General features: G+C 35.4%; 2 protein-coding genes across 4 annotated transcripts in view; both read left to right on the forward strand.

Moving 5' to 3' along the window:
- The first annotated feature begins 181 nt into the window (after nucleotides 1-181).
- LOC126853506 (NPC intracellular cholesterol transporter 2-like) lies at nucleotides 182-1,456 on the forward strand. The gene is made up of 3 exons (XM_050599324.1): nucleotides 182-339; nucleotides 434-598; nucleotides 747-1,456. Exons 1-3 carry the CDS (start codon nucleotides 321-323, stop codon nucleotides 1,013-1,015), a joined length of 453 nt encoding a protein of 150 aa, XP_050455281.1. The 5' UTR covers nucleotides 182-320; the 3' UTR covers nucleotides 1,016-1,456.
- A 1,617-nt stretch (nucleotides 1,457-3,073) lies between these two features.
- The window catches only part of LOC126853437 (sodium/potassium-transporting ATPase subunit alpha), a 63,835-nt gene continuing 39,118 nt past the window's right edge, over nucleotides 3,074-27,790 (forward strand). Inside the window, exon 1 of one of the 3 annotated variants that reach the window (XM_050599191.1) lies at nucleotides 3,074-3,344. In XM_050599191.1, coding sequence (XP_050455148.1) covers nucleotides 3,315-3,344 — 30 coding nt within the window. In that variant the 5' untranslated portion in view covers nucleotides 3,074-3,314. The remainder of the gene's footprint in view (nucleotides 3,345-27,790) is intronic. The other 2 variants (XM_050599190.1, XM_050599193.1) reach the window with 2 other exon arrangements.

Genomic DNA, 27,790 nt, shown 5'->3' on the forward strand with positions numbered 1-27,790 from the left:
TAGTTGTAATGTAGTTCTACAAAATTGTTACATTTATCAGAAACAATAATTACTTTATTGCTAACAAATTATTTGAGTCATTCAAGTGCGCAACTACTTTGTGTGCTGACTGATAAAATTAAACTTGCAACATCATTGACACAGGTGTTTGATATCGAGCTTTCGATATCAAATATTTCGATAGGTTTTTCATTCGTTCCCGAGCTTATCAGATTTTAGGTCAACCAGGTGTTCGATTAGATATTACCGGGCGAATAAATAGCCGCCTCTCACTGACCGAAAATCACATCGATTGTCATTTCTCTCGTGAGGACGCCACCATGAAGGCTTTCGTCTTTGGTAAATCTTGCCGTTAATTTTAATTTTCTGATAGATACATAGAGTTTCTGAAAATTACAATTTATATTTGACTATAATATTGACCTATGTGCAGCTTGTATAATCGCCGCATTCTGCGTCGCGTCCCTGCAGAGCACGCCGCATTTTTCATGCGACGACGGACCTCTGCCTTTGGAATTAAGGATAGACGGATGTGATAGTTCTCCCTGCGTCGCCTACAAGGGGACTAACTTGTCCGCGCAGTGGGACTTTGTCGCTAGTAAGTAATGTTAGTGCATAGAGTAAAAATGTGTATGTATATAAAGTAAAAAAAAATTATAAAGTGTTAAATTCTCATAAATGTCAAAAAGTTTGTAATTGTTGTATTATAATCAGCCTTTTTTCCATATGCACGTTTTATTGTACAGATGCCGATACGAAATCGCTCGTACCGCAAGTAATAGTTACGGTTATGGGTTCCACAATAAAGTATCCGTATCCCGAGCAGGATGCCTGCAAGTCCCTGACAAATGGCGAATGCCCGTTGAAGAAGGACGCAAAGGCCACGTACAATCTCAATATGCCGATATCTAAGAGTTATCCGAGTGTGACTATAAACATCGAATTCAGCCTCCTCGACGAGACAAAGAATGTACAGGTTTGCTTCAATGTGGATTTGAAGGTGACCAATAAATAGGTTTTTTTTTCTCATCGAGATTATGATAAAGCGTATGATAACAAAGTACAAACAAAATAATTCTGTCCACTATCTTTTTGTTACAATGTATCTATAATGTCAAATATCGATTGTTTAATATAGTGAAACTTTGTATTTTATGTCCAATATAAGACATATGCGATCGAAATAATAAAATCGAGCTTTAAGATATATATGTTTATCGCAAGATTTTATCTTTCAAAAGTTTAAGGAAATAAATAAAAATGCAGTTAAATGTCTGATTTGACTCAAATCTGTCGATGGCAATTTCGATCTGATCCGATAAACTAATAACAAAAATCAAATTAAATCGCACACACAAGCGACTGTATCTCTACGCTTAAATTTTTTATATAATTATAAAATCGTTGAACAATGTCGAATCAGAGATGTAACAAAATAACTCGTCAAATAAATTTTTCTACTCGCGAATTTTTCTTTTCGTGAACTGTTTCTAATTTTTCTTCAAGGTGATCAAACAAAAGTATGTGACAGATGATATAGAAATGATTAATTGATAAAATTACGATAAACTTGTTGAAAGCTGATAACTATTATATAGAGTATCTCTTCAAAACTGATCATTTTCTTTTATCTTTCAAACTTTAAAAGAGATAGATCTTTTATCTTTTAAACTTTAAAAGAGATAGATGTTAACAAATAAATATCCAATTAAATAGTTCAAACTGAACTGTAATCGCGAGTTTTGAACACTGAAATAATTTAAATTCAAATTACGCGCGATTAATATCACGTTATGTGATATCTCTAGCGTTAATAATTCACTCATAAGATCGTCGCGCGCGTGCGCGTCAGCTTTATATAAAATATAAAAAAAAAGACATTTCTCTCTCTTGGCGAATAATATATGTTGCCGCATCCTTCAATATAAAAATATTGGAGGATAATTCTAGTAAGTAAATTATTGGATATTTGTTGGCAATTTGACAGTAGATTCAATCAGAATATATTGCGCAAAAAAATTAACTGCACTCGCATTATGAGCCCCAGTTTAAATTGATAGCAGGAACCGAGCAGATCGTATTCTTAGCGGATCTCGCTAATAGAGGATTCTGCTGATATTTTGCCAACAAAATATTTTGTAGCGGACATTTTTCAAAATCCATTCTAAACTTGGCTGCCCATACATAGTTACAGCAACAATGTTGCTAACATGTTTGCAGCGATGTTCTGTGCTGTATGAGTGTATATGAGATATTGATTCAAATCGAAAGATCATCTCGAGTATCATCAAAGATGATACTCGAGATGTTAGCAACAACTGTTGTTGCTGTAACTATGTATGGGCAGCCAAGTTTAGAATGGATTTTGGAAAATGTCCGCTACAAGATGATAGACGATGTCCGCTACAAGATGATAGACGATCTTTCGAACGGATCTGAAAATACATTTTGTACAAATTAAATATCAAATATCTACATGTCGCAGGTTACGAATAATATATATATATATATATATATATATATGTGTGTATGTGTGTGTGTGTGTTGTGTGAAAGATTTTGAAACCGGTAGCGTAAACCGCGTCTTCGCGCGAGAAAGAGAAAGAGAGTAAGGGAGAGAACGAGACGAGTCGAGAGTAGGGGACACATGTTGCGCCGGCGGACGCGAATCGACGCAACATTCACGGCGATAACGCAGGTAAGATGGCGGGCGCGAGGGAAAATTAGCGGCACGCGCGTCGCACTATCGTCGCAAATTATCCGCCGGACAGAGTGAAAGGGATCGGTCGCGGCGATCGCGAGATCACGCTGTAAGCTCGTGAGATTCCCCGCCGATAGTATTACGCGAGGAAGCGCGCCGTGACGTCATCGCGCGCGTCGTTCGCTCTCTCTCCTTTCATCCCACCTGCTTCCCCCCTCCCCTCCCCTCCCCTCCCCTACTCGTCCTCAAAACATCGCGCGTATCGTGTGCGCGCTCGCTCGCGCGTGTGTGTGCGTTCCGTCTCCCTCTTTCTCTCGTTCGACGGGCGTTCGCTCGTTGGAGGTCGCGCGGGAGCGGTTGTTCGTCGGTTTGTTTCGTTCGCGGAGCGAGCGAAGTGAGTCCTCGAGTTGCATGCGATCGTTTCGCGCGTGTGCCACGAACGGTGGGATTATAACGGGTGTGTTCTATTCTTACGCGGTATAGTGTACGGAAAGACATCGTTGGGAAGACATCGGGCGCGGTGTGAGTGCAACACGCGCCGCGACGCGCGCAGCAGGTAGCCGGAGGAAACGTCAGGTCGCGGACAGCCCGAGCGCCACCGGCTTGTTGTCAAGATGGCGTCCAAGGGGAAGCTAGGCACCGAGGTCAGTACACTCTTTCCTCGTGTTCGGTTTTCTACCCCTCCCCCCCTCCTCTCCCGAGGGAGAGGAGAGGAGATGACCCGGACCGCGCTTGGGGAACATCAAGCGTGTCGCGGACGAGCGTTCGAGCGACGTTCCAAGCTTTGGCCGCATGACGGATTCTTTTTCTTTTTTTTACCGCGGCTACGACGGAGGTTTCCCCTGGAACACCGATCGTATTCCGCGGAACCCGGACGTCGATTCCGATCGTCGTCTCGCGAGACTCGTCGCGACGCCATACGTCGCTCACGTCGTCGTCCACGCAGGAACGTCGCTTTGTCCGGAATAACCACGCCCTCCCTGCCTCGATAAATCCGTCCGTTGAATCGCTCACGGAATAATCGGTATTTCCCGCGTTAAGTCTCGCGATGTCTCTAATATATCTAGTGATGAAAAAAAAATGCTTCGAATTAGTACGAAATTTTGATCTTGAAACATCTTGAAAGGTCGTGAATATTTTAATGAACTGTAGAGAAAGTAAGACATATTGAGGTACTATAAATATAAATAAACACGTCAATGTTTTAAATTTTATTTAAAGAAATTTTATTTTATTTATTAATTATGTAGAAACATTTATCGATACCTGTCAATACATAAGAGATTGAAACGATGAATAACTTGAAAATTCAAGATCTATCAAGACTTTCAATATTGTGTAACTTTGAATAACGTTTGAAATATTTCGAAACACAAAGCAATGACTTTATTAATTGCAAATTTGTGAAAAATTTAATTCAATACTCATTACTTGCTTGTTTATTTTAATTAAAACATAAAATAAAGATTTAAAAAAAATATACGGATAGGAAATTCAATACTAACAGTCGATTAAAATTAATAAAATTAGAAATTTCTACGCCTGCTAATTAATATTGAATTATTGTGTCAGATATTACGATGAATTTTGGTTCAGCGACATGAATCAATTGCTTCTCTTACAATTAGTCTCCCCTTTTATATGCGTAGCTGTATATGCGTAGGGCTATAAATTACGCAATATATTCACGATATACGAAGCGTCAGAGAGGAATGTAAATGAAAAATGTGTGTATCTAACAGATAATTTTGTTGAACTTTTTACTCAATTTAAGCAACATATACCTCGGAAAATGTAAATATAACGGTACAGGTGTCACTGAACGGCGTGACTCACGACAGTTACAGCCATTATCGAAGAGAGAAGTCATGGCATGATTATGGCGGATTATGAACCGTTCACACGCAGCACATGTTTGCTTGAAAATATTCACAAAGATAAAAATGGAATAAACTTTAGAAATTTATGAATATATTTACGAATATGTTTACGCAATATTTAAATTTTCACAATTGTAGGAAACTATAGTCTGGAAATAGTCTATATAGATGAAGATAGAAAATAATAAGAGAAAGGGCGGATCTTTGGAATACTTTCCCTATAATGTATGCATGTATGTGTCGCGATTATATATAGAGCCTTTAATTTATAAATTCTCAAACTATTTCTGCTCACTTGCGTATTAAATCACATATATTATCGGAAAAGAATACGCGCTTCTTCAAATAGATTGACCGCTCGATTGGCGCAATGAACGTTCAAACGATATAAAAGGCCAAGAATATTTTCTCGGGCAAATTTATGCGACAGAAATATCTCCTTTCTCTCTCTCTCTCTCTCTCTCTCTCTCTCTCTCTTTCTATCTCTCCTTCCCCCTCTTTTCTCGGCATCGATATCCGCTCGTTAGGCAGATATTATTCGCTATTATCGAGAACGACCTTGCTATAGTAATTCGAAACGATGTTTTTGGAGAGACATTTTGAATGATTTACTCTGACGCGAAATCTTTAAAGGCCATTGCATGTGAAAAAGTTTTAGTCATAATCGTAAAGGCGTAAACAAATCGACCAATTACAATCCAGCATTCTAACTATGTAATAAGACTGTTTAACTGTGATTGGTCGATTTGCTTACGATCTTACGATTGCGATTAAAACTTTTTCACGCGCAATGGCCTTTAAACGTCGCGATACGTCACGACACTAATCTATGTACGGTTTTACGGAGAGCGCGTAAAGTATTTCTGTAAAATAAAATCACGTCTCGAGATAAGGTTTCTCGTCAGAGATGGACGAAGAAGAAAAAGCAAGCGCGTGTGATGATTATCTCTTCTGAGAAAAAAAAGAGAAAAAAAAAACATGCACGTGACATTGATTGTGCGGACGCGACGCGTGTGTCACTTCGTGAGTAATTAGTATGCGATTCTACCGAGAAATTTTCCTCACGATTGATCGAGTAGTCGTCTAGAACGTTCCAATGTGCACGTGGTATTGCGCAATCGAAGGGTTCGGCCTCGTGGCCGAAATGGAATTCAACTCGCTTTTTCTTCAATGAAATCAATCGAGATATGTAGTCTTTTCTTCACCTTGAGCGAAGTATATTTTTACGGCGGCTAAAATGGTAATTTTGAAAACGAATCGACCATTTAATCTTCATACTTAAAAGGGCATATCTGTTTGAACTCTTGAAAAATAAGATATTTTCTAGATTCTTTTTGCAGCATAACGATTTGAAAAACATTTTAATTTTTTATAATATTAATGCAATATTATGAAGTACTTAAATAAAAATTTTCTTAGCTTAAAAATATATTTTTTTTAAGTTATGCGAATATTTGCCTAACTTAAAAAAAAAATTAAGCTAAAAATTTGAATACTTAATAATATTGTATTAATAATGTAAAGAGAAAAATATCAAATTGTTGCGCTGCAAAAAATCTAGAAAATGAATTCATTTTTTGAAGATTGAAACGGCCTTAAACAACATTATTCGCTGTCTAGTTTTATTTTAAAAAATAATTCATTCGTTTCTTCACATTCGCATTTAAATAACCAGTCGAGATTCTAAAAAAATTAATTACATATCTGTTTAGTTATTATGAACTGCGAATATTTATATAATGCGGTTCTTTTATATAAAATTAATGAATTCCATTTTTTTATCACCATTAAGTGTTGCTTAATCTTACGTAATCGTATGTGGCACATTTTATTTTGACAAAAATATTAAATCCCTGAATATACACATATGTTGCGCCTCGTATCGTTACGCTAACGTAATTACAAAATTTGCGTAGGTTGCGTATCATGTGTCAAACAATTTGTCTAGCTGCATGCGAGATGCGGTTTCGCGCGCAACTCTGCGTCCCTGCGAGATATATTACATACTATCGTGGTTATACATTCCTCGAATATTCCATCTTTATACGGAAATCGCAACTTCTCTCGAAGCGTGAAGCGATATGATAGGACAGTGTTATTTGCGGTATTTCGCCACATATTGTGCATGCGGCCCGCGCATATCTCCAGCTCTTTGTGACACGAATACGGCGCCGTGTATATAATTTTGAATCGATCAACTTCCGGTGGTCGCCGCGCGTAATTTCTCCATTTATTATCTCGATTTTCTTCACCCCGCCATACCGATAATTTCTCCGCACATCCGCGCAGTGGAGCGGATGTAAATCTCGGTTTTTAATTCTGATTTTGAAACACTGTGAAACACGAGGGGAAGCGAGTGGAATTATATATACGAGTGCCCTAGAAATTCGCTAGTTAACTTCTAATTTTATCGATTCTTCGGCAAACTGTGAGCCAATTTTTTTTTTACGATAGTTTGCTCGCAATCTTTACACACACACACGTGCAAGTACTTGGTTTTAAACTTTAGTATCTTGAAGTCTTAAAGTAAGATATACTCTTGAAATTAAATCAAGCATAAATTTTTGTTACCAAACTCTATCGTTTCTGAAGCTTATAGATCAGACTTTTCGTCGATTATAATTTGAGAAGCGTTTGTATTTAGATAATGAAGCAATTATTGTTTCTTCTGTGTATAGAAATTGTTTCTTACTGAAAATTTTTTTTTTTTTTTAATTTTTTTATATTTAATATATGATATATAATATGTATAATAATAATATATTCATTATTTTATATTTATAATATATTATTTTTATTATTTTAATTTTTTTCTTAACATAATAAAACATTAAAGTTGTTATATTTTAGTTAATTTTTTTCGAAAGTAATTTTAATGGACTGATGAGCCTTTTGCGGCAAATTACATTAAACTCAACATGATTCGGATAATTTTCAATTAAATGCATAACAGAAATCTTTATTAATTAAAAATAATAATTACATAATTATATAGCCAATCGGAATGCGAGCTACATTTAAAATAATAATAAATTAATTAATTTAATTTAAATCTATCATATAAAAAGTTAAAAATAATGAAAAATCAATTTGCAGTCATAAAAATATAAAGGTATTAAATATCTGGAAAAAAGATTTGAAAAAAAAGCGAGGCTTTTTTTTTTCATAAAAATAACTATTTTTTATGAAATTTAATTTTTTTCTACTTACTTCTATGTGTGTGTACCTCGATATCCAGAAATAATACTTGAAAGAGAGCGGAAACGCCCTGAATATAATTACGTGCATGTTACCGCGCTTATAGAGGACCTGTGCTATCAATAGACTACATCATAGGTTTTGAAACGGATGCGATTAGGATTCGATGAACATGAGACGAGAGACATTCGACAAAATTCTCGACGGGGACGCGAGAAAAAAAAAGGAAAAAAAAAACATAACTTGTCGATAAATTCGAAAACGTACATCTCGTGAATTTCCGGTGCGAATTTGTGTCAAGGTCACGACCAGTCGAGAACGGAGAGGGAGAAATCCACGGGAGTAAATGCAGTCCATGGCGGCCATATCATAAACTCGTTTCCCCTTCCCACCGATGACGGGGCTTTCGCCGTTGGTACATACTATTGAGCGCATAGTGGATTGTAAGTGAACGATTTATGGGATAAACACGTCGCAATGTCGCGTCGGCAGCTTTAAGTAACTTGATATACGTTATCGTACAAGAATTCAATATCGCGTTTGCCTTGCGATTTTTATGTTCTCGTATAAACGTATTTGAGAGAAAATTAAGCGATTGAAATTAGGTTGAGATGAAGGATTATAGCGCTAATTTTTAATCGATTCTAACGCATCACGTTGAATTTTTTATCATAAAATAAGGTGCGATATTAATAGCCTTTATTATATAGTAACCTTTATTATTATTTTTCAAATTTTTAATATCTTTATATTTTGATTATTGCAAATTGATTTTTCATTATTTTTAATTTTTTAGATATTAAATTTGAATTAACTATTATTGTTTTAAATATAGCTCACATTCCAATTGACCATAATTATGTAATTATTATTTTAAATTAATAAAGATTTTTGTTATGTATCTAATTGAAAATTATCCGACTCAGGTCGAATATGATGATAACTTGTCGCAAAAGTCTCATCATCAATCAATCCATTAAAATTATTTTCGAAAAAAATAAATTAAAAATATAAGAACTTTCTTTTTTTATTATGTTTACAAAAAAATATAAAGAAAATTAATAATATATATGTATAAAATAATGAATATTTTATTATTATACATATTATTATACATATTATGTTATACATTATATATAAAAAAAATTTATTTGTTTGAAAAGAAACGTTTTTTCATTTTTTTTTCTTTTTATTAGAAAAAAAAACCGGTTTTTTTACATTTTTGAATAGAAGTTTAATTTTAATGCCAGAATAATATTTCACATTTGAAAGTTGCGAAGAGAAGGATGGCATTTGAATAAAATTTTCAGCAAAAAAGCGATAAAATTTACTTTGCATGTCGCGATTAAAAATATTAAATAAATTTTAACATTTGTAAATGCATCTCAAAATATCATAACATTGACATTTAATCTTTTTATCGTATTCATATTTTATTATAAATTTGAAAGGAAAATAATATTTTCAATCTCTCGAAACTTGATGTATCGTTTAGGCATCTGTGAGTCGCATATGCTAATTTCCCCGAAGACCGCACACACCAGCTGAAAAATCATTGGACGCACCCTTTGACGATCGATCGCGAGCTAGCCGTGACCAGGTCGAGTCGTTTTGCCCATCTGCAGCAAGATGGCGGCACGCGGCGCGTAAACCGCATCAGCGATTTTATATGTCAATTTATTATAGATTTACATGTGTGCGAATCTGCGATTTACTGACAATTCGCGCGCCATCCTTCATCACTAAACAATGATAAAATATAACCGATAAAAATACTGTAACAATTTTTAAAGAAATGGAATTTATTAATACGTATATATACAGTTGAAAGTAATTATATGAAAACAAAAAAAATTATTGAGCGATGACAAAATATAGTTGAGAAAAAAAAGTAGATGAAGGATTTTATGCTTATTAAAAAATGATGTTGCGATATTATTGTTATTCAGAGATAAAATATAAGGGGCACAAATAAGAATACTTATTTCTTCTTATCTTTGTATTATATAAAATATTTATTTATCGATTATTTTATGCATATGTGAGAATTGAATTGTCTCTCTTATATTGTTTCTTGAAATATTTTTTTTATATGAAAAATCTAATTCAAATTAATTACTTAATGTATTTTATTAATTACCAAGTTATTTAAATTATCAGATTTTAATTAAACAATCATTGTGTGCGTGAAAGAAATCGATTTTTTTATATAATACATTTATAATATACTTTGTACGCTAATTCTCTCACACATTATTTTTATAATATATACTCGTGGATGCAATTTCTTCAGGGTATGATATTACTCGGGTAAACGGTACAATAATAATTCAAACACGAAGAATTAATTGGAATATGATTACGCGGAATGATCATATCATTCCTTCTTTCTTCTGTCAGATTTTCTCTCCGCGCATCGATCTTGTCTCACCTTCGATGCTAATTCGAACGCTATAGTTCGCACTGATTATCGTTGAATTAGCCATTATGTCGTTATTTTAACGAGTATGTCAATGTGTGTCAGGGGAGCGAGCACATTCTTCTCAAGAGTGTTCCTCTCGTACGTGCTGCTCGTCTTCCTCGAGTGGCTTTGACGCGGAAATCCACGTGAAGCTAAGCTCCTCTTTGACATCGAAAGAAATTAAATCTTCAGACATCATTTAATTGCTTACTGTTTACTCAGGAATATCGTTTCCGAATGTTTATTTATACATTTCTATCAAAATTATTAAAAAAAGAATTTGAAGTTAAGATATTAAAATATTTTAAAGTTGAAAGTTAAAATATTTTAAAATAATACAAAATTTTTCAATTTTTTTCTAATAAAATTAGGTTTAATATTCCACAAATATTAAACCTAATTTTATTTATTCAGAATAGACTAAACCGTTAAATGTGTAAAGGCGAATAAGAAAGAATATACTATTTCTGTCGTTAATTCATTTCAAATATAAGCATAAAGTAGAAGAATAAAGGTACGATCCAAATTATTAACAATTTGTATAAAATGATAATATAATGTTTAAAATGGTTGACACGATTAATATATTCTTTGCGAAAATACTATCTCACATATAATCTTCTACTATTTATAATATATATCTACGTGAATATGTTTGAATAAGCTGTGCAAAGACAGATAAAGCTCTCAATCGTTTTCCAGTAATTGCTCAACGCAGGAATTAAAAATTGTTTGAAAATCGGCGATGGCTTCTTTCGCCAGTTGATATTAATTAAGAACGTATATTTTTTTTACGTGAAAAGTACTGCCACAAAGCCACCTTCTAGCCGTTTACCTTCGTGACTGTTATAATTGTTAATCGCACAATTTTCAAGTAGCTTTTAATTAAATATAAAGCTATTAACACGCATGCCTAATCGCGTGTCGGTATTACATAATATTATCAACGAATAAGCCATCATATCCTCTCGCTCTTCGATCGGTGACGTCGCAAAAATGTCGCTCATATTATAATAGAATATCCCAGACGATGGGTTATATTCCCGTCTCATCGAAACGAGAATAATATTCGCGATAAGCGAAGAAAAGAAGAAGATAAGCATCGCGCTTATTGTTAGTCATTTCAATCCCTGTTAAGCTCTGAGATATTAAGCGCGGTTTCGATTAATAAAAATGCATTTTTCTTAATCGAGACGATTTAAGAAATTTGTGCACAATAGGTTTACGAATTATGTATCTTTTACATTTTTGTGCGATTTTCTGGCAAATTATAACTTATAAAATGTGACGCGTTTTTAAATTTATAAGAATGATTAAAAGTAGAAAATACGTCATGCAAACATTTTCATTATATATAAATTTTTATGTATATTTGTATAATATAAATTTTCTATTAATTTTTAATTGTAATTAATAATAGCATCTCTCTGTGATGAATACTATGAGAAATGACTCGCAAATACATACTTTACAGCACGTGCATCAGTGCCCTCGTACTGCCTTTGTTATCGCACGATACTACGATCATATTACAATTGCTATGATATTCTGAATATTCAGAAAATGGATCCTTTTATCATTTAGAACAAAAGGGAATTCCTTTAATAATATAAAAAAATTATTAGGCAAAGTTGTGTGTATGAAAGAACACTTATTTTCTTAGAATATATTTAATTTTTTTTGTCATTTATTTTTTTGACATTATCTTAGGAATTTTAAAATCAACAATAATTATGCATAAAAAATAATTTTATTTAAATATAATTTATTAAAAAAAATTTGTCGACTTTAAATTTCTTGTTTTAAAGAAAAAAAGTAAAACTTACTCGAAAGGTGTGTATTTCTCAAGACATTTTAACTCTCTTAATAACATTTTTTATTATTCAACATTTTGAAATATATTCACGCCTTATTTACACAATGTTCTGTATATTGTATACTACGATAGGATTTACGATCGTTTTAATTCTGCATTGCGCACATTTTTACCGCGATACTTGGAACGCGAGAAGGGGTTATTTATGAGACATTTCTCGCTTGACCTGAAATCGAGAGCTGGTGGCTGTGCTGCGATAACCTGCCATAATTATGGATGACGCGTAATCGGTCACGTTCGACGATTACGGTCGGTGTATGCGCCTCCTAATTCGACGCACCTCGTTTCCGCAGTGCCGATAAAAATTGCACGAACTGCCGATTGGAAATCGATGAACACACACACACACACACACACACACACATACACACACACACACACACACACACACACACATACGGCCAATGAAACCTTATTATTTCCTGTCAGCACGGGCCTCTCTTTGCAACCGGATACGCGCGGCTCGTTCGCTCGCTCGCTCGTATGAGCGCAGAAATCCTGCTTCCGACGCAAATAAGACATCCTCCTTCCTACTCAACGTCTCTAATCCGGCCCTTGCCCCGTATAATAAACTCCATGAAATTATTAAAGTGGAATTGCTTGCCGCCGGAGAAGAGGCTCGCGAGAGAATATGACAACCCTCAATTTCAAGTCCTCAAAGAATGACAAACGAATCGTGTAAATTTCATCTTGAAGTCTCAACAGCTTTTCGAGCTTTTTCTAAGATCCTCTGACGGTTCTTTTTATTTTTGAAAATTTTTCATCACTACGTGCGGTATAAAATTTGTCGCGTTTCACTAAAATATTTATATTAACTTCGCAGAGAAACGTGTCGACAGGGATTTCGTACGAAGCGGAATATGACAGCAGAGATTTTATTAAAAAACAGCTGTTTTTTTCTATAAACTGTTAGTCGTCATATAATTATGCTAGTTCAAGTGTATTGTACATGGAAAAAATGTTGCAGTACAGATTATATGAAAATATATTCCCTTTTATATTTATTGTAAAGCTGGAATATAACGATATTAAGATATTTATCACTACAAAAATTGTTAATTATATGCATTTGTTTTATTGTTTATTAACTATTATGTATTTGTTCGCGTGCATCAGTATATTTGAATAATTACAATGATTTTTTATAAAATATAATATGTATATAATATATTATTGAATATCCTGCGTGTGATTTCACTTATATGTTCCACGATTATAAAAAAAATTAAATTTTCAATTTTATTGTAATATTTTTTTTATGTAATGAAATGTGCGTGAGTAAATAAAGAATTTACCGTAGGCGTAATACAATACTAGCAGTGTATTAACAGTGAAATTCTAACAAAAATATATGCGAACATATTATAATGAATGTAAAACATATCTCGGAAAAAAATATAGCGGATAAACTGAATAAAATAAATTCACATAAAGTGCAGTAAAAGATCGCAAGAGTTTTTTTCAATCATCTAAAAGGGCTATTAATACTTTAGTAACCATTCCATTTATCAAGAATTCAATATGTATAAATATTGTATTTGTCATGCGAAACAAGTGGAATACGTTGAGATATATTTTTATAACAAATAAATTCGACGAGAGTGTGCGAATGAAACGAATGGTTTCTGTATAAGCAATTATTTGAATAATTAAATTTATAATCGTCACAATATCATCGATACCCGTTTAAATGTTATTGATATTCGAGATGTACCTTCGGCATTTTGTGTTGTTCGATTCAAACGACCCTCTAAGCTAACACTCGTTAGTACACATTCGGTACGTTATGTAACGTCTACCGTGTTACGTAACCGCGCTTAGCAGTCGAGGAGAAGAGGATCGAAAATTTGAATATGGTCGCTCCATTCGTACCGTTCTTAGAAAGCGATCGCGCAGAAATTGGTAATGGCAATTAATTATGCAATTCTCGGTAGAAGCGTAATCGCGATCTTTTTTTTTTCTTTTTTTTTTCTTTTTTTTCTATTTATAGCCGTAGCTGGTAATTTAATGCGCGATGTGCTAACGAGATAAGCCGTTGGACAAATTACGATAGTATTATCGTCGTTTATTATCGTTGTCTAACACGTGATTACATAATTTCGCGCTATTCGTTAAATCGCAGAGGATCAATCAATGATCGATCTGCCATTCGCAGCAACCATTGATTTTCTTAGAACCAGATGCCTTTTGGAGTTGTCAATTATTCGAACGCAATTATTATTATTTTTTTTTTTTTTAGAGAAAAAGTAAAGATAAAATAGAGTAATTTTGAGAAAAAATTGAAATCTTAATTAAGTACTATGTAGTTAAAATGACAGATGATGCATGATTAAAAATTCAACGAGATAAAAAATGAATCAAATAATAATTTTTGATATTTATTTAGTCGTTTTGATATCGTTATTTTGAAATGTGGTGTCTTGTAGATCGCCGTGAAATTGAGGGGAATTTCGAAAAGAACATGGAACCCGGGGATGCTCAGAGAAAGCGTTGATATATGACGCTTCTCACTACCAATAAGTAAAAATATCACGTATCGATGCTTTTTATCTATCCCCAGTAGAGAGGGATCGCTTGGCTTGCTGTATTCGCGGCGAAACAGCTGATACAGCCACATACGTACACACACACACACACACACACATACATACATATACATGTATACACACCAGCCGGAAGTGTTCCCTTTCGGCTCCATCTTCTTTGTCTTCTTCCACGATGGGAGAAATATTGCTTGCAATATTATTTGTACCCGATCGCATTTTAATCGGCATCCCTATTTTTTTTTCACGTAACATCGCGCATAAATCAACGTTGTGTAAATTATTAACGACAACGCGGGCGCGATTTCGACACTCGCTTATCGATCGCGAAATTTCAAGGTGAACGAACACGCGTCCGCACGGAAATTCGACACGCCGACGGGTGGGAAAATGAAAAATTCACCCCTTTACTCGATTTCGTCGAGCTACTTATCGGAAGCGAGTGGGTTACTGACCGAATGCGGGGTGCAGGGTGAGGCAAGCGGATTCGAGGAAGGAAGAGGCCGCACGTTCGTCTGTATATGTGACGACATACGGGGGCCGAGAGGCGAGGGGGAGGGGGAGTGAGTCAGGGAGGGACGAAGAGGAAGAGAGGAGGCAGTCGTGAGGGGCAGAAGGGTGTCAGCGGGTAGAGAGAAACGGCGGCGGCGGCGCGGGAGGGGATAAAGCCCCGCAGTGCGGCGCGGTCGATACAACCACCACCACCCACCCCCGACCCTTGTTCGAGGACTTCTCGCTTCACCCCGGCCTACTCCTGTCCTTCTTTCCTTTGCCCCTCTTCCCTTCCTCCCCCTCTGTTTACCCCTCTCATTCTATATGTCTGAATAATTGCACTTATTCGTCGATATCGTAAAATTCGTTTCGTAAAATTTCTCCATTTTGACGGAAAAAGGCTGGTCTGACACAACAATAGACGTTATCGACATTATTCGACGAGATTGACGAGTCAAATGAAAATTCGAGGGACAAAGCGCGCTCATCAAATATTTAGTCAAGTGCGATTTCGACTTTAAGTGCGATATCGCATTACTTTGTATTTTTTATTTAGCTCGTTAACACTTTTGGTTAATGATCTTTAACCGCGGTTCGAATAATGCCTGGAGGAATTTTTTGTCTTCTAGATATGGAAAGAAAAAATCAATTAAATCTCGCCTATATAGAAGAATTCTGTCTTAAGAAACTTGAAATAGAAAAGATTGTGGGGATCAACGCACAATTGAATTTCTTATCAAAGATTATATAACATCAGATGATATTCACAAGCGAATCCTCAGGCTATTATAATGAAGACCTCAAGTTAGAGTCTAAAAATCAATTTTATTTCTACGAGTTCCGTTAAGATTCAAATCATCCCCCGGATTACACATCCCAGATTTTAAAATTCGAGCCCAAGTTGAAATTGGAAAATACGAGCTTTCATGCCTCTCATATTCAAATGTGCCCTACTAAAGCATGTCAACGGGCGGCTAGGCTGTCCTTTGGCCCTCTCCCTCCTCCCTCCCAGACTTTTCTGTTTCTCCTATCTTGTTCCGATGTTTCCTTTAATGTTATCTCGTACCACCGTCACACCAGGGACATGCGAGACAGCGGCCGTTCAACGAGTTAACTGCTCGTCGTTCTGTGTCGAAATTGCACGCCCACTATCTGCCCATCGACGACTACCCACGCGTGTATGGGCTTCTTTTCCGGCGAAAGCGCCGCCGATCTCTTCCCGTCGACGCATCGCGTCGCGACGCCGTCGTCGCGTCCAATCATGGCAACTTCAAAATCGAATGATTCTCTCCCGTATCTCGCGCGCGTTCCCTCCGTCCTTAATTTATTTGCATCCACGAGTAGGTATTCGATATATCCCCGAGGAATCGAGGCTTGAATATGATTTTTCTATTATACTGGAAATAATCCGCGAAAATACATGAATAATGCAAGATAATAATGAATTCTACGAGATTATATGAAAGAGCGATTATTGCCCGATCTCATTTTAATGCCAATTTTAAACTGTTTATTTGAAATTTATTCTCTCTTTAATTTATTTATTGGATATTATATACAAGAAAGTAATGTAGGAATTAGCGGTAAAGAAATATTACTATTAAATAAAGTATTATAAATCGGTTCTTCTCGATTTCAAATGAATTTTAAGTTTTTCAATTTTAAAAAAGTAAATTACATATTTTATATCTTCAAGAAGGATAAGCTTTTTACAGTTAATAACATTTTTGAATAATTTTTTAAAATTAAATAATTATAATAAAAATTTTTGATAAAAAGCTAATCTCTAAATTTTATTTTCTTGATTTTAATATTTTTTTAACTCCTCAACCGTTTAAAGAAATAAGGTCAATTTTCTTTTGCCAAGTTTTTTTTTTCTCTTTTAAGTGTTGAGTAATGTCATCAGTTACATTCTCTCGTAATTGCAAATTCTTTAAGAATCGGAGCAAGGATATGTGCTACATATTTTTATTTTTATACAGATAATTTATTTTCAAAAAATTTGTCAGAAAGAGAGAGAGAGAGAGAATTCTGTATAATTTTTTATTCAACCGCATTACACATCTGCGATGAAAACTCGAGTTATATGTGTTGCTCCAAAAAAATGTTCGATCTTTTCTTATTTCCAGAAGTTTGACAAAGGTAATGATTCGATGATATCACCTTCGCAATGCGATCCGTATCGCGAACGATCGCAAAACGCGCTTCGTGCAAGTGTGAGTCACCGGCCGGAACGTCGCGACGCGGCGCGCTTTTTTTTTTCGCATTCCTCTTCTCGCGCGAGAGAATCGCGAGAAGTCGGAGCCGAGAACGAAGCGGAGCAACGGAGGTAGATTGAGCGTAATGTGTCTCTTCCTCCGACGCAGATATACAGTCACGGTCAACCGCCGCGGCCAACCGGCGTGTAAATGCGTTCACACACGCATATATGTAGCACGTATGTAGCGATGTACCGATGCGCGTGTTCTTTTAACGAGGCTTACGAACGATGGACGTAAGACATAATGTACACACAAGCGTAACGAGACGGCATCTTCACTCCGCGTCCTAATTCCGGCGAAATCGGCCATTTAGGACAAAACAGGAAATAAAACGTCGGGAAATAAGGTTTTAAACGTGCCATTTCTCGTTCTTTAATGTGCGCCGTGACGGATAAAATGTGACAGATATGTGCTCGTTAACTTTGTCGCCAATCTTTTATTGCGCGTGCGTGTAAATTGCTTTTTAAGTATTCGAGCTAGATTACACATTTTTTAAAAATATACTTTCTTTTTAGTGGAAATTGCCTCGACGATGCTCTTCCGAATATTTTAAATAAAAAATATTGATGTGACACACACATACACGCATAAAATAATACATAAAATAAAAATAAAATAAAAATAATATTAATAAGACATAAAATATTCGTTAAATTGTCGATATGCGAAATGTTTAAAAGATAGGCGTTATTTTAGTTAATAAAAGTTTTTTCCCGCATTCGGATATATGTCGTCTCCTTTGTAATCTTTCTTTTTCCACGCGACAAGATTTTTCATTTTTCCGATAGTTACTGTCCGAGGAATCTCTGTTGTAGTAGTATATATCGAAAAAGCGATTAGGGTCATTGATTTTGTCGAACCTACGGAATTTGGTTACCGGAAGCTGTTCCGAATAAAAGCCTTGACCAAATGTCGAGCGCAAGAAATCACGAGATATCTCGGATATTATGTCGAGGAGAAATGGTTGAAAATAGCATCGAAATATTTCGATACTTAATTTTGAAATATATTGAGTAGAAAATTTTTAGAATTTTTCGCGAACTTCCGTATATTTATATATTATTGGTATTTATTATATTCGATAAGTTTATTTATCTATTATTTTTTTTCTTATTAAATATTAGTGGACAGCATCTACTGACATTGCAAATAGTATTTCGAAAGATTTTAATACAATTTCAGTTGAATGTTCGGGGAAAGAGTGTATAACGAAATGCAATAGCTTCATGTCACGAAACCTTGCTACGAAAAATTACGTCACCGGAAATTGAGAATGGACGTGTGTGATTGAAAACCGTTTCCAATCAATTTTCAGTTTCGCGTGTATTTCAATTTGTCGAGTAGTAATCCCGCGTAACGAAGCTGACGATTGCAGTAGAAAAAGGCGCGCGGTGGTCAGACGGTTCGAGATTCTTTAAAATCCGTTGTTATTTCATGCAAATTTAAATGTCTCGTGAATTTTGCAAATTTTCTACTTATGAATGTCATTTTTTTCTCTTGACATATTAACATCGTTAACTTGTAATTAACACATACTCTTTGTCTTTTTCTCTATTTAATTGTCTCTTTAATTAATTGAAGTCTATTTAGAATTTTGCATTTTTTATATTTTTAAATTTTTTGAAACTTTATATTTGAAAATGTCAATAAAAATATTCACTATATGTATATTGATAGCATATCTACATGATATTTTAATTAAGTGTTTAGATTATAAATAACACTCCTAAAATTGCTAAGGAAATGCTATAAAACTTTAATCGACAATTAATAATAAATTATGACAATAAAAATTATAATAATATCTATGAGAAAAATTTTATATATTTAGTGTCAAAATTCTGTATAAACTTCTGTGCGAAAATCTCTTTACAAAAAAAGTTTAGCTCTCATGAATGAATTACTTTATCGATGAGGCAGGTCGGCATAAAATACCAGGCATTAACTGTCAGGCGCGCGAATTGAATCTCGCGAGACCGCTAGTCGCCGTTTTACCGGTTCGAACCGGATCTGGCATGACAGGCGCCCTCGACTCGGTGTGTTCGAACCAGAGTTAACCGGTGACGACTTGCGATCTGTCAAAAGGATCCGGCGATGGTGGTCGGCTTCGCTCTCGCGCGAAGCCGGAAAATTTCACGTTTACGCGTTAGATGGCAAATGAAGAGATCTCGCGAAAAATAAAAGAAAAGAGGAAGAGCATATACATTGTCATACGACACATTGAAAGAGTGTTTACATAGACGCTTGTAATAACTACCGAAGAAAAACTTGCTCTTGCGCGGAGAAGGCTTCAGATAAATAAATAAACGAAAAAGCAATCATCCCGGTATTTATTCAATGTTACGGAAATAAATATGGAAAGTCTAATATTTTCCGTGCTCGAATAAATACGGTGCAGTTTCCGCGTTCATTGTTTAGCAACTTTGACGTCTGTCGATATGGGAAAGTCGAAGAATGCAAATATCTTTCGGTTGTACACTTCGAGATTGACCATTGACGGTTTGAACTTTTGATGTATGCAACTCTATACATTACTAGATTCATTCGTTTCCCACTTTATTTTTACTCTCTTTTTTTCATCCTGAGAGAATCTGAGCGTTTCCATTCTATTTGCGGAAAGTGCGGAAAAAAGTGCGCTATTTAAAACGAAGAGAATCATTGTACATTAATTTCCTATCTGTTTCTTTTGTGTGTGTGTTTTTTTTTTTTTTTTTCTTTCTTTCTTTCTTTCTCCCTCGATGAGAATAATAATAGCGGAGCCACAGCTGACGTCACTAATCACGTTGTTTGCATTGGGCGGACATGGTCTTATTTATTATTTGCCGACCTATCTCTTCCCATAACTCGTCGCATTTTGCGATATGATTATTTATCGTAACGTTTTGCAAAAAAAAAAAAAAATTACTTTCTCGCATTATCAGATGTTGCATTTAATTCACTTCACAAAATGGTATATTAAAAATAAATTGCATATATATGTATGCAGTAAAATGCAAAAGCAAGAAAAGAATAGAACATATTTTATTTATTCTATTATACAGGGTTTCCATTTTAATTTTTACACCGTAATATCTCAAAATCTGTAAGTTTTAGAAGGAAAATTTTTTAGACAAAATTTTAGTTCTGACGAGGGAAAAGGATAAGAATATTAGTTAGATCTTAGGTATCAATTTAAAGAATTCAATGTAACCTTGATATGACTTTAACAACGCCATTCAAGGACTGACTAATATTCCTATCTTCTCCCCCTCAGAATCAAACAACTTTTGTCTAAAAAGTTTCCCTTCAAAACTTACAGGTTTTGAGATATTACGGTGTAAAAGTTAAAATGGTACACTCTTGATATATCCATCGTGGATAATTTATTTTCTTGACGCTTTGTAAATAATGATTTTATTCCATGCGATTATTAAACTCAATACATTTCCATATTTATCGTTATATGGAAATTATAATTATAACTTATGGCGGGGTGTAACTTTACAAGATTCATTTCCACGCGACGTTGATAAAGTATAATTTTAATTTACATATAAAGCGTGCGCGCGTTATAATTTACATGGTATTGTATGTTCGTTGCGAAAATTACAAAGTTAAATTTTTCGACGCTTAATTAAAAGTATAACAACTGAGCACAATAAATTAATTGCTCGTTTAGTGTGAGCGAACTGTTGGAGCTTTTTTTTCCGCGGTTATAAGTCGAGATATGTATTGGGGTTATCGGTAACGCGTATATCTATGAATAACGCGAACGACAACAAAAGAGGGGAATTTAGAATTCCGATTCATCCTCCGATTTCATTCAACGGGCATTACAATACGACATCGTGGGCGACGGATTTATTTCCGCGATCGTCGCGGACGGTTCACCATGCGCTGTCCTCCGCTTTGCGTCGCTTGTTATTTTTGAATTTCATTTGTGTTTCGGACGATTAAAAAAACACGCGGCACGTTTCGAATGCCCGTAATCGGTGATTTAGCCTGACATGCATGACATTACGCGCTCGACGCTATATGCGATAGTACCGATAACGAAGAGTTGCGTAACGCGATGACGACGACGACGTCGCGCATTTTTAATGCGTCGAACATATGTCGAACGACTGGCGATGAATATAGACGGCTTCTTGACGTACGATATATTCCAGAATCAGAGAATCGCGAGAATCGCTTCGAACGCAGAGATTGAAATTTAGAGCGCTTTGATGTAGTTTATTTTTTTCAATGAATCTGTTGAGTTGCATTTTGTTTGTTTTTCTTAAAATTTATTATCGAATATTTGATTAAATTTATTGGTATCGGAGCACTTGACGTATTTATATATGTACGATAAATCTGCAGTTTTATTTTATTTTATTTTATTTATTTTACAGCAACGGGATATGTTTTCGCTCGTTAATATTTGTGTAATGTAATTTGTGTAATGTAATGTTTGAATGAAGAGAATTTTCAAAACTTGCACGTTTTCCTCGAAATATCTTTCCAAATTAATGTTTACCAACTTCTATGTAGTTGATGAAATGCATTCATTTGTAAACCAATGGTCAAATAGGACTGCGCTGTGCGCTGGCTGACGTGATTGAGTGCAATCGGTGCAACTGTACTTGGGCCTTTATGACCTAGACAGAATCTTCGGTTCGAAGCGAAAAAAAAAATATCAAAAGAACGGCAAATATAGAATGTCGGAGATATCTATAAATAGAATATATTTTTTGAAAAAAAACCTTAAAAAAAGTATTTATAAATGTAGTATAAATTTTTTTTCTCTCTAATGCACCATGTATTATTTTTCCTGTATCTTTATTTTCTATTTTTCATAATTATTACTTTAATTCGCGAAGCAAGCGCTGAAGATAAAAAACATTTTCTCGAAACATGTATTTTTTATTCTTCGCAAAAATTCATCCACCCTCTCGTATGACAGTCTCATTTCATATCTCGAAGATCGCGGAGTATAAGAGTGACGTGCGCGCGGAGGGAATTGAATTAAAAGCTGCAAACTGGCAGGCGATGTTGCGACGGGTCGGTTATCGAAACGTCAACGTATACAGAACGACGATCTTGGTCCGCGTGTGAGACACCACGTGCGTGAACGTGACGCACGTCGTTTCTACGTACGCGCGTTTCGCAACGCCTCCTTCTCCTCCTCCTCCTCCTCCTCTTCTTCATCTCCATCTTTCATCTCTCGTCGCTTCGGTGGAGTTCTGCGAGAGAGGAGAAGAGAAGAGTACTCGGAGTGCGTGATACGCGAGATTGGCGCAAGGCCAGTCGCGGCGATTGCGTAACTCGCGTCATCGCGAATCGCCCAACGGTGAGCACCGTCGCCGCCTGGACCGAGAGTCTCCTTGGAAGTCGGCTTAAAGGAGGATAAATGAGAAAACGAGATAAACCTGGCTGATCGGCGTGTTGTCGCGGTGCACAGAGCCATTTCCTCATCGTAATACATCCGTCGAGAACGAGAACGAGAGCGTTCTCCGCGTCTGTCTCTCCTTGCCAAAAATTCCGCGCAACTTTGCAAATTAGCGATGACAGTAATTTATGTACGGAAAATCGCATTACGTTACAAGACTCGATAAATGAATTTTTAATCCCTTTTATTATTTTTTTTTTTTTATTTATGAAAGTAATATTTTTTTTAATTTAAATATTTTTTTCCGCGACGTATTTATTTTTTCACTCTACGTTTCCACGAAACGTCATTTCGTCGAAGTACACTTGTCATTTGTTCGAAACGCCGAGCCATATAAAATCGTCGTAAACAAATGATTCATAATTGGCGAATAATTAACATAACAACGAAATCCAATTAGTCGTTAAATTGTCTTCTCGTTTTTCTCTTTTCAATTCGCGAATGATTTAGAGTGCGGTTAATCGCGCTGTCTAATTGATATAGAGCCAACATGATTTTTTCCAACTATCGCGATAATGCATGTCGACGATCAATGGTATCCGGACAATCTATGTGATTCGCCTTATCGAAATTGGAACATAAATATTTATTGTCATTCTTTTCAATTTCAATCGACTTGTTATTATAGCTGTCATTTATTTATTTGAAACGTCAAACGGAAAAAAAAACATTGAATGATATCAGGGAACGATATAAAAATACACAGTGGAGAACAAAATAAACATCTGTACTGAAGATACAATTCAACAATTCAATTCTCCTTTTTTCTTAATATTACAATTTTTATTGATTATGTCTTATGCTCTTTACACAAACATGAAACTCGCAATACTGAGAATTGTGATTTTTATACCATCCGAAAGCTTCTTACAACTTTACTCTTTCTTGATGACGAGAGCAACAATTTAAGCCAAGGTCCAAGGCTATTATATTCATGAAATTGGCATAAAGTGTCAATCTCGTAATATTATACCTCAACGTTATAATTTATGTCGTTTATCCTCAGTTAGTGTCTGATATTATGCGAATGTTTTATGCCACTGTGTCTGAAGTAGAGTCTGACGATCGTGAATGATGGGAGAAAAGTGAAAAAGGAGGTTGGTCGCGTGTAGACACGACCGATGGGCACCGATGATGAAATGTCATTGACGTAGTAGGTCTCGTTATCGACGCTCATCAACACGTCGCGAACGTACGCGCGCATCTTTACTCGTGTCGTAAAACCCCGAAAAATCTGCTTGCACGAGAAGTCTCGTGACAGACTCCGCGGAGCTTTCCTCGATTGGATTGATTTTTTCAGAAGGACAACAACGGTGTGTGTTGTCGATTGTATATTTCCTGACAAACGAATAAATATCGCAATTATTGTACTCTCTGTGCATTTATCAAATATTGTGACGTCGATATGTTGTTAGTTCAAGTAAGAAAAACTTACTTCCTTTCATAACACTAATCCCATAAATGTAATAAATTTTGGTTTGTGAATATATATATTTTATGACGAAAATTTTCATATATCGAACTTGAGCATGAAAGATACGTGAATAAGAATAAGACAGAGAATAAGACGACCCAACGTGCTGGAACTGACCGCTTTGGAACATTAAGATAGCAGGTTTCTTTGCAAGAGAACGATATGAGTTATCATTTCAGTACACCTTCCGACGAAGATAAGAATTATCATTTCGATTACTGTCAGCGATAAAAAAATATTATGCCTACCGATACACATTATCTCTTTTATCTTTAATTTTTCATCTTCACAAAAAGCGACATAACTATTGTCATTTCGAGACCTCTCTCTCTCTCTCTCTCTCTTTCCCTTTTGATATTATTGTTTTATTAATCTTATCGTGTTACACATAACTCTCATATCGTTATTCTTACGCGTTTGACATTCGCGCGCGTGAATACTCGTGTACGAATAATCACGTGTCAGATGACGTGAACGAGGCGAACGTTAGCCCTTTGACTCGGGAAGCTTGCTATCGGATTATTGACAATCGAACGCCTTCATAATGTCATGCGGCAGTTTTTTTGTCTCACCTCCTCCGCGCATTTTCCGTTCGTTCCTTCCACCGGTCGAGCCTTTCCTTCCGCGACGCGCGCGATTGGTCTTTCTTCTGTCTTCTAGGTCGATCGTGATTTTATTCCTCTCCATTTCATTTTTTTATTTTTTTATTTATGGCTCGCTAACTGCGAGGTACGGCTCTTCATGGAATCAGAACGGAAGAAGTCGTGCTTATTTAAGGATGTTAAAAACTAAGAAATGAGAGGAAAGCATGAGAAAACTTGGACGCCTCCTTCTATAAATATATGATTGATCGATATTTCTTACGGCAACTTGTCGAGGAAGCCATAACAACAATATTTATGTACATTGTAATTCGCGCTTTTTAACGAGCGTAACTTGAGATACAGGAGAAACTCGAGAATGAATATTGAATATTGCTTCAAATATTCATATCATTGGCAAATTTTGATGCCTCTCCATTCTTGCTTGAAGAATTCTCTTCTCGACGTGCATTAACATTCGCATGTTAAGCGTACATTTCGCGCCCTTTAGGCTCGTGGAATTTTATAGCCGTAACATAGATCCATGGCCGACGGCGATGACGGAGGTAATTATCCGGTAATTCGAGTAATGAGATGATTCATCGCAAAGACGCGACGTCTGCAAGCGACCCGTTCCCGTTACCGTTTAACAAATAATCGCTGCTAATTACCGTTCATCTTCTCTTTAGGAAATCAGGAGCGATAACAAGTGCATAAATATGAACACTATTTATAATGAGAAATGTGAATGTAATATCATAAATGTTGAATTTTAAGAAAAATTATTATAACAAAATAAAAAATCTATAAAAAAAATTATTAATCTTACTTAAACGAATGTCCATATCAAGATTGACAGCAAGTCTGATGATAAATTATATCGTCATCTTGTAAATGCTTTATTAATTTTTTTAAGCGATTTGAATATGAGATGCATTCTTCTTATAATTTAATTATATAATAATATAATAATAAGTAATTTAACTTTTTAATTGACTTTTTAATATTAAATATACTATATGTATATATATATCGTAAAACATGCTTTTATTTTCAATCGATTGTAAAACCATAAAAACTATTGGCGAAGAACTATTAATCTCTCAATGTTTTTATTGGAGAAGGAGAAGAATTGATTCCAATTCCGTGAAAGAGCTTTTGTGCGAAAAAAAAAAAAGACTCGACGATAAATCCATTCCCTGTACGTTACGAGGCGCGTTGCACTTCTAACGTAATCGTAAACTTTCGAGAGTTTTTTGCCTTAGGGTTCGGCGCGAGAAAAGTAGGAGACTTCGGTATTCTAGATAAGGGCGGAAATACATACCACCCTCTTGTAAAACTTGCTCATAACGTAACGCGCGCTCCGCGAGAAGCAGCCTCTGGAGAGAACTGCGAGGGAGGCGACGGCACAAAAAACGAACGGGAAAGAAAAGGAAGATGGGAGCATGCGAAGAGAGAGAGAGAGAGAGAGAGAGAGAGAGAGAGAGAGAGAGAGTCGGTCGGTCGGGCAAAACGCCCCGTGTGACGCGAACGCGTAGCCCAGTAGCACAGATCGCGAGGGGCCCGCAGTGGCTCTCAATTTGACAGCCGAGGGTAAAGAGCCACGTGATCAGTCATGGAAATCACGCTTCGAATTAGTTCGAACGTATTATGTGAAATTCGAATCAGTTCGAATATTATTCGAATTTATGCAGTCGCCAAAGTCTTGGTTGATCTTGAAGGTCTTGAGTGTCTTGAAGGGTCTTGAATATTTTAATAAATTTCACAGAGAGATAGTAAAATTGTATTGACACATTATAAATAAATATAAAACATTAACAATTTAATTTTATTTAAATAGCAGTTATTTATTATGTATATAAAAACTAAATTTTTATTGATATCCCTCGATATACGTAAGAGATTTGATATACAAATGAGGATCACTCAAGATCTATCAAGACTTTCAATTGCATAACTTCAAAAATTTTGAATATTATTTGAATACAGAACAATGACTTAATTGCCTGTAAATTTGCAGGAGATGTAATTGAGTGCCCATCATTAACCATGATACGCGTGAGAAACGTCAGAGGTAATCAACTGAATGAATCGAGCATTCGCAAAACTTAAGACCGCTATTTCAATTTTTTCACTCTTCACGAATCTTTTACCGCTTACGTTTTCTCTGCGCGATATCAGCTTAACTCTCATCGTCAGCATTCTGCGATTGTCTCCTTGCTGACGACTCGCACTTGAAACTTCAGCGTCCTAGACATTTACCTTGTCTGTATCGCCTGTATAGAGATATAGCTTTCAAACTTTAAGCACTAGTGCGAGGAATGTTGGTGACATTTAATATGAAGCTTTCATAAGATTTAGACGGTATTATTGTGTAAAAATTATTATGAAACGCGTAATAAATTGACTTTTTATGTAAAAATATTTTAAATGAAACGATCTTTCTTTTCAACGTATATGGTCTTCGATGTAATGATAGATAACTTTATTACACCATTAATATTATGATGTGTCCGAGTATTTAAAAATTAATTCTCATTATTTCTAATGAATGAAAAACAGCGTTACTTAAATTAATCTTGTACATCGCAGCGTATTTAAGTAGGACACCTCGGGCGCTTTGCTTCATTAAAGGAAGAATCGCGCTCGAATTTGTATTAATGAAAGAAACAACCTTGTCTTAATCCTTCCAGCGACATTAAAGAAATATATGAAGCTTCGAATTAACTTTTTATTGTATTATTTAAAAATTATTGCAAATTTGCTCAAGTTTAATATCTCTGTAAATACATTATGTTTACATTATTTATATATTTTTCTAAAATTAATCCTTTAATTCCGAAGAGACTGAAATGTCTAATAAAAAAAAATAGCTGACTCAAACAAAATCTCTTTAAAAGCTTTTGCAAAGCGG

The sequence above is a fragment of the Cataglyphis hispanica genome, chromosome 12 (assembly GCF_021464435.1).
Source record: "Cataglyphis hispanica isolate Lineage 1 chromosome 12, ULB_Chis1_1.0, whole genome shotgun sequence".
NCBI classification, from domain to species: Eukaryota; Metazoa; Arthropoda; class Insecta; order Hymenoptera; family Formicidae; genus Cataglyphis; species Cataglyphis hispanica.